The sequence below is a fragment of the Oryctolagus cuniculus genome, chromosome X, assembly GCF_964237555.1.
Source record: "Oryctolagus cuniculus chromosome X, mOryCun1.1, whole genome shotgun sequence".
In the NCBI taxonomy this organism is placed as follows: Eukaryota; Metazoa; Chordata; class Mammalia; order Lagomorpha; family Leporidae; genus Oryctolagus; species Oryctolagus cuniculus.
This window is the reverse complement of record NC_091453.1, coordinates 759,829-768,624: the sequence shown is the minus strand read 5'-3', so window position 1 is coordinate 768,624 and position 8,796 is coordinate 759,829. Positions and strand designations below refer to the sequence as shown.

The following is an 8,796-nucleotide window of genomic DNA, read 5'->3' as shown; positions in this document are numbered from 1 at the left end:
ACTCCCTTTTTTGAAAACAAATGGCTACTCCTTTCATAGCAATGTGTGGTTAGAGGCTAAATGTCTTATGTTTTGACATTATCTGCTAACAATTTTTCACCAGTAGTTTAGCTGTCTATGAGATTGTAAAGTATATGTTTGTGCATCCTGAGGTTTATGGCATGGCATGTAATGATGGCAATAACTGATCACTGATGAAAAATAAGTAAATTAACTCATTTTGGAGAGGTACAGAGTAGATTAGAATTTCTATTAAGTAAATTGATCAGTGATTACATTGTTGAAAAAAGCTGTTAATGTTTTTGACATCTGTATTCCAATAGCAGTAAGACACATGCTTATTATACTGCTTATTATTCCAGAAGATTAAACAAGTATCAGAAGCTCTATTCCTCTGTCTCTGAGTGGACAGAACCTAATATTTATCTTTAGGAGCATAAGACTTAATAAGTTGTATTAACTAATTCTGCAGTATCAAGTCCACCTCTGTCACGGCCACAGACCTCTTCCATATGCTATCTTCCAAATATGGGAGATAATGCGGAGCATGATCCAACATTTCTCATCATGTCAAAAACAGCTCAACTGAACATAAACTCAAAGCCAGCAAGGATATGGGATTACATCTCAATTATTTTCTGGAACTGGATTTTGGAGAGACCGCTCAATCAGTTTGAGACTGTGTACACTGAATGCTAAATTGAACTCATGCACTTGGAAAATTGAAGGGAATCCTTCATAAAAATAGCTTATGCAGCTATTATTTTAGATGCTAAAAAATGTGTGTTCCTGAAATCCATTCCACTTTTTTCTGTTAACCTGCTACAATTTCTGGAATTTTTACCAACTTGGATAATTCCATCATTAATTTTCTAGGTAGCAATGTTACTTAAAATGAGAGCATATCAACCTTTAATTAATGCATAGCAAAAATTCATGTATCTGCTTTGCTGCATCTTGATATTATACATTCTTGTATACACCCATTGATATAGCTTTTCTGTACAAATTTTCAGGAACAATTCAAACTTTTATTATCGCAAATGGCTTTATGGAGCACATGAATCACAACAGCCTCTCCAATAAATACTTGACATTATAGCATAAGTTGCACCAGTCTCACTCCAATTCTTGCAAGTTTCTTGGCTCATAAACAACTGTGGTCAAAGGCACTTCAGGGCTTCTTAGAATTCACATGCCATGTTTCTGCCTCCATTTATTCCTCCTGTCTCAATCCTGATTTCACTTTCCCCTAACATATTTTGAGTGTTCCCCATTTGCTCGGAGGCCTGATTCTCTCCAACTCAGGTCTTTGTTCTCTTACTACTGTCACATCTCCAACATACCAAAGGACGGCCAACATTTGTGTCCTCACAGAATTATGCAGTACACAATACCTTTGGTGAATTGGTCAGGTCATTTGTTGGTAAGCAAGAAGGTTTCTTACCTTTGGCAGAGATGCCCTGGAACCTGAACTTTGGGTGGTCATTGTTAAGACTGTGGTGATGCCCAGTGCAACCCTGGCAGGGGCTGCATCCATGTTTATCCAAAATGAGACCCAGGATAAAATGACTATCAACAGGCTGGGGATATACATCTGAATCAGATAATATCCCATCTGGCGTTCCAGGTGAAACTTGACCTCAATGCAAGTAAACTTTCCTGAAAGGACAAAAAGATCATTTCAGGTTCAATTTGAATTGGCCTTTCCCATTTCAGCATTCTACTTTATTATCTTTTTTAAAGAGTGTTTTCTATGGGTTGGAAAGATTGCTCACAGTGCTCATCCAATACAACCAATTCAATTATTCTGCAACTCACCCAGTAATAGAAATAATAGCATGAGAATATGTGATCTAAAGAATCAGTGGATCAAAACCATATGACATGGCCAGCTCTGTGGTATAGTGGGTAAAGCTGCCACCTGCAGTGTCGGCATCCCACATGGGCACCGGTTCAAGTCGTGGCTGCCGCACTTCCAATCCATCTCTCTTCTGAGGCCTGGGAAAGCAGAAGATGGCCCAAGCCCTTGGGCCCCTGCACTCATGTGGGAGACTGGGGAGAAGCTCCTGGCTTCAGATCGGTGCAGCTCAGGGTGTTGTGGCCAATTGGGGAGTGAACCAGTGGATGGAAGACCTTTCTCTCTCTTTCTCTGCCCTCATTCTCTCTGTGTAACTCTGACATTCAAATAAATAGATAAATCTTAAAAAATACCATATGACATATTTAAATTTGTAAAATAGGTGCTTGTTTATTTTAGATTGAACTTCAAAATTTATAAGACTGACCTAAACTGACCAGAGGAAAGAAACTTTAAATTTTGTGTGGTCATAATATGTAATATATAGGACACAATTTATAACCCATGGCATACAATATGTAATACATATGTACAACATATACAATGTATTATTTTAGCGAAACCATTCCTTCCTGAGTAGTATAAGGATCTCCTAAATTATATGAATGCCTGTGTACCTATTTTTGTATTATCAATTGCAAGAAAAAGAAACCTTACAGTAGCTATATATTTAGCCATAATAAATTCCTAGCCTTTTGAATAATTGCTTGAGCAATTATAACTTATCTTGTAGTTTCATTTGCCCGTGAACCCATTGAAGTACCCTTGTACTATTAAGAGATAAATGTCCCTGATTCTTCCCATTTCTTTTTTCTTCAGTTGGCTTGGGGTTAGGAACCCCAGAAGGTAATTTGGCTCAGTTCACAGAAATTATAAGAGAGAGTATTGAATTCTGCTTGGTCAGGAAGAACACCTTGGAATCAGGTTTTAGTTACTTCATAGGAAGTCACTGTTGGCTGCCGGAGCAAGTGTTCATGGACCATTGTACTCAGCAGGGGACACAGACTAGTCATTGCACAAACCATCATGTCTTGATTGCCTCTCCATGGTCAGCTTGCATGATATCAAAGCCCAGGACATTTACAGGAAAAGTCGTCAAATTTACTGGGCAGGCATAATCTTCCAGGCAACAACAGATGCCCGTGTGTTGCTGCCACCTCAAATTCTCCCTAGCTCATGTGTCTGTCAGCACTACTGATAATATTTGACTTTAGAGCCAGCTGAATTCCTGCCAGCTGATTTTCATCCAAACTCCTATTACTGTCCAGGACCAGAGAGCACAACAGCTCTATTTCTGAATTCTCAAAGACCCGTGTTATCCCTCTCTTCCACTAAAACAGAGGATGAACATTGACTTGAGGATGCAATGTCAAGAGTGGTTGCCAGGAACAGGCCAGAATTCATATATTTCTTGTACACCTAGGAGATGTACACATTCCTTTGACCATTTGACAACAAATGGTCAGCAACAGAATAGCAAAAGATTCCCAATTCTTTCTCCTTCTATGTTTTGGAGAAATTATCTATTGTGTTCACTGACCTATTCAAGAAGGAGCAGGAATGTTATCAGTTAAGGGGGTTTTGAGCTCCTTTGCTTGGTAAATATGTAGTTGTAAAGATGATTTGGATAAGTATCCTCTGAGCCCCTGTGGGTTTAGCAGCTGGAAGAAAACTTACCGGTGTTGTAGTGCTTTGTGCAGTAGCCAAGTTCCTTCTCTTCTTTCAAAATAAACTGAGGCAGGGTCAACCCTTCAGCAACTTGCACTGGACCATCACTTAACCACTCAAATATCAGGTCATTCATCGTGTACCCAACTGTAATAAAAAAAAAAAAACATAGTGAAAAACTGAGTATATCTTTTCAAGGAAGATTGAAAGTCTAGAATGTAAAGAAACAAACTAGGAACTTGTCTAAACAAACACATGCTCAGTTAATTCAACAGCGTTCTTACTAAGAGTGCTATAATCATCACAGTGACTACATGTCGTGGTAACTAAAGACACTGAAGACATCAGGCTGTTTCTGAGTGATTTTTTTTTCTGTGTAGTGAGAAAATGGAATCCATAAACTATTTTCTTCTGCTTCTTTATTCACTAACTCTACAAGTAAACAAACAAAAAATTCTTTGAAGATTGGCTTTACTTGAAAGAGCTGTGCATGTGGCTATTAAATAAAACAGTCCAACTCATGGTGCAATTGTTAGTATTTCAAATGAAAACCATTCTTTTTTAAAAAGTGAGATTGAATTCCCATTGCAAATTTGGCTCCACTCCTAGGGCCTATAAGTTTTGCGTTCAGTAATCTTATATTAAAATTCTTATGATCAACTTTCAGTGTAGCAAGTAGGTAAGACCATAGGCAGGTAACCTAAAGGGAAGTTGTAGAATATGCAAATCAAGAATATTCATTTTTGCCAGTGTCTTGTTAAATGAGCCCACTTGTCACAACTTTTAATATGAAGTAAAATAGATTCCTTATTATGTCAGGTCATATTATTATATAACTTGAACCATCCAAAGTAAGATAATTATTCGTTTAGTAAACTAAAGTTAGCTGCTAAATCTCCAAACTTCTGCTAACTAGGTCGTTATCTGTTCAGTGATTTTGGCTTCTTTGTCTACTCCAGAAATGGAGGCTACTCTTCTTTTGTGCACCATTTTTCTGTTTTCCCCTTTTGTTTGTGATATTGTTACTCTTAAAATGAGATTGATGAGGACAAAGGATATTATATGAGGTCTTGGAAGGCCAATAACCTCAGAGCATTTCTATTAAGTTTATAGGTTCTTATTCTTGTTTACTGCAAGATGTGACTCACCGGAGCTACTCAGAAATCAATAACAAATCTAATTGGAATCTACTTTTCTCTTTTTTTGACCACATTTTCAATCTCAGGACAAAAAAAGGAAAATACAGAAAACAAGGAATCAGAGGACCCTGAACAAGTGATGATGGTCCAAAAAAGAATGGCTAACCCTATACATTTTGCCACAATTCTGTGTGATTACATCCCTGGCATCTCCAACAAATACTGGAATCTCACCTAACACTCCCTGTTTTGTCTAGTGAGCATGCCCACAGCCACCACAATGATACTCCTCTTCACACTCACTGCAATCCTAGCATAGGGCGGATAGAGACGTAAAGTCAAGAGATGAGGAGAGTAGGTAATATTGGGGTAGAAAAATAAGGTAGTCCCCACCCTTCAAATCCAGTGTTAGTAGTAAGCATATGACCAGTTTGTTAAATTCATTATTTTTAGGTCCTTCAAGGATCAATCATATTGTCTAATTGAAAATTTTTAAGCTTTGGGTGATCCTTAGTTGACAATCATGGCTGCTATTTTACAAAGAATATAAGTTATTGCATCGAGGCAGGTGAGAGAAGACAAAAAAAAGGAGTCATTATGTAAGAAAATGTTTTTCTCAACTTGATTCTCAAAAGAAGGGGCAATAGGAAAAAATGAATACATAAAGCTGATTATAAATCAGAAATTCTCATTTTATCTCTGAAAACTTCTTGAAACAAAGATGTTTCATTATTTTGTTTATTCCTGTAGGAAGTTTCAAGGGCAATCTACAGTGATTTTAAATGATCAGAAAGAAGCCCTGTCACTGCCTCTTTTAAAATAATACTTGATGTTGTCTTTTTACACTTACTGTTTTTCTAAACCAAGAAGTTAAAAGTATTTCCTTGCCCCTGCCTCATTAAATCTCCGAACATCCCTGTGGGTCAGTAGTACTTATTATTCTCTGCATTTTACAAGCACAGTAACTGACAGAGCAAAAAATAAATAAATAAAAATAAAAAGCAATCCTGTCTCTTAACTGAAAAATCACACTTCCTTGGAGGCATCAAAGACTTGTGGCATGTGTCGAAGGTTTCAGCGTCATCAGGGCTAGTGCATAAAAGGGACAAAGTAGATGGCATCTCTCTGCCTTTGTGTATCCGCTGCCTATCTAAGGGATATGCGTCTTATTCTATCTTATTCCATCCCATCTCATGTCCCTTTTCTGGCAGCCTCCTCTAAGTCCCCTGTGTCTTGTTCTCAAAGCAACTATCCTTTCCTGCCAGAATTCCTTGGGGGGGATAGTCTGTTTATATGGGCTTTAGATAGGAAAAAAAGCAGTTTTATGATTAGAGAGTGATTCATTATAAGTGTTAAATGACTAACAATCTTAGTTTTCTCAGGAGTCATTTTCATTTCAAAGAAAAGCATACTAAATCTGGCTTGTTTTTGAGGAAGGGCAAGTAATTTGGCATTTTCCTTTGAAAGGTTTTCTGTGCTTTGTTAATAATGAGCTTCTCATATGAGACACTCACACTTTTGCTTGTCCTTCTATCAGGACACTGGGGGGTTGGTAAATAGGTAGAGAATGAGTCTGACAGGTCTTTTATCTTTAATGACACTAAAAGAAACAGGTCATTGGTGAAAGCAAACAGGCAGTCATTTAAACAGTGGTGACTTACAACTCTCCAGCTGCATTGTACACGTCTGAACATCCATTGGAAAGTTCTTCAAGTCCATGGGACAGGATAAAGTCAAGGTGAGTCTTAACAAAGGAAAAAAATTAAAATTCAGTGTTAAATATATGAAGTCTAATTCTTGAGAAATATTAAGTAAAGTGACATTAATTGAAATAATGCCATCTATGCTCTCAGGACAGTGCTTTCTGTTTTTCAAATGAAAACTGGTCATTAGTAATTGTTAAAATATTGTAGTATTTCACCATAATCCCTTTCTCTGTACTTTCAATTGCCCAGACTTTGACTCTCCCTTTTCCCTTGTCTACCCACCAAAGGCACTGGTTTCAAGCTTATTCTGGAATGAACAAGACCACTGGAAATGGTGTAAGAAGAATAATGGCATCTTAACTACACTTGATGTCCAAAACACATATGGTTTATACTGTTTCAGAGTTATACTTTGGATAAGTGGGCTTTGCTTCAAGAACCACAAATGACGGGGCTGGCGCTGTGACGTAGTGGATACACTCGCCATCTTCAGTGCGGGTTTCTCATATGGATGCCGGTTCATGTTCCGGCTGCTCCACTTCTGATCCAGCTCCTTGCTAATGGCCTGAGATAAGCAGCGGAAGATGGCCCAAGTGTTTGCGCCTCTGCTACCCATGTAAGAGACCTGGATGAAGCTCCTGGCCCCTGGCTTCAGCCTGGCCCAACAGTGGCCCTTGCAGCCATCTGAGGAGTGAACCAGCAGATGGAAGGTCTCTTTTGCCTTTTCCCCTCTCTCTGTAACTCTGATTTTCAAATAAATAAATAAATTCTTTTTTAAAAAAAAGAGTAAGTGACATGATGAGCATAAAATTGAGATAATGCTGGGTCTCCTTCCATTGAATGGAAAATGCTTAACTCCACAATCTTTAGTCACTAATCCACGAGGATGAGTTAACAATATATTGTAGCATTCATTCTAGGATTTTAACAATTGCAGATCAAATAGTCCTCGAGCTAGTAAAACCCACAAGAGAGGCTACTCTGTCACCTTTGCCTCTTTCCTGAACGTGTCTGAGCTCCAGCCAACTGTGGCAGGGCCTTAGATAAGGATAGTCATTGAGGCACCCTCTCTTCTTCCTTTTTTACTCTCAAAGGGATGCCGTGCACTTCTTACTCGTCAGTTTTCCTATGCCTCTGAGATTCAAGGAAGGAAGTTAGGATTGAAGATCAGCAGATCTAGCTTCCTCTCCCAGTATTGCCTTAAATTGTCCTTAGTCTTAAATTTGCTAAATATTTGTTTTCTCGTCAATCCTATGAAGAGATAGAATAAGGTTCTTTTTATTTCTATTTGACTGTAATACTAGAATCCCTATTATTCTAATGGTCACTGCTCCAAATTTTATTTATTGTATCTAAATATATATTTTAGATCTGAAGGATGCTCCTATTCCCCTCCCCCCAAACTCTCGCATTGTTAACTAAACTCTGTTTTGCTGTCAGGCTCATTCTTGTTCTCCTGTCCTGTTTCCCTTCTCCTTCCTTCCTCTGCTTCATTTTACATTCTATCCAAGGAAAAACAAAACAAAAAGTTGATGGTGCATTTATTTTAAATAAGGGAAAGGATTGGGATTTGAAGTGAGATTATACAAAGAATTCAGGCTGATAATCTTGAAAAATGCTAAGATACAACAATCATTTTGAAAAACAAGATGTAAAACAGTACAGTGTGATCTCAATTATGTAAAAACATTTTCAATCATGGAAATAAATACACCACTATATTAAGAGTAGATATTTATGGTTGATGGGGTGATGATTCATATTTTGTTTTTCTTCTTCATTCTGTATTATCTGTGTTGATGAGTATAGATTATTTGAAAATGTCCATGGAAACTATTCATCAGCTTTCCCATCTTCATGTAATTAAATGTACTTTTCTTTAGACAATGGCTCAAAGTAAAATTGTAGTTTATTCAGTAATTTTTTGTCATTATAATTGTGTTACTATTAAAATTTTATCATAAATGGGCTGAATGTTACCTTTATTGCTGAATAAATTAGCCAGCTTTGGTGGGCTAATCTGAAAACCCAAAAATACCATGTTTCAAAAGGAAAAAAATGGTTTTGAGTTCCAAGCCTCTAGGTTAACAATAACATTTTATACAGGAAAACGAGTCTTGTAAATTTTATGATCCTTTGATAGATAGAGATATAAACATACAAATAATTTTCTCAGCATGAAGACTTTACTAAGATGTCTTGGAAAATTCTGTTTTATTTTGATCAATAACATGGGCTCTTTAAATAAGAGTGAAAGAACCAAAGTGAAAACCTCTGGCAAAAAAAATGCATCTGACACTATAGTAAGTGGCGAGAAAACCTCAAAAGGACCCATGTGCTTAAAATGGTTATTACCATAATGATAATCTGTTTATTTCTTTCTGTTTTTTAAAGAGGAATATTTTTGTTATACCAAAATGTT

The 8,796-nt window shown here is 37.2% G+C and overlaps 1 protein-coding gene across 7 annotated transcripts in view; it reads right to left on the bottom strand.

The window, feature by feature from the left end:
- GLRA2 (glycine receptor alpha 2) overlaps positions 1 to 8,796 on the bottom strand; it is a 197,878-nt gene that overhangs the window by 118,764 nt on the left and 70,318 nt on the right. For all 7 annotated transcript variants that reach the window (XM_070067259.1, XM_002719913.5, XM_051827600.2 and 4 more), the window contains 3 exons: positions 6,330 to 6,412; positions 3,539 to 3,676; positions 1,448 to 1,662 (listed from right to left, as the gene is read on the bottom strand). In XM_070067259.1, the coding sequence (XP_069923360.1) occupies positions 1,448 to 1,662; positions 3,539 to 3,676; positions 6,330 to 6,412 (436 nt within the window). The remainder of the gene's footprint in view (positions 1 to 1,447; positions 1,663 to 3,538; positions 3,677 to 6,329; positions 6,413 to 8,796) is intronic.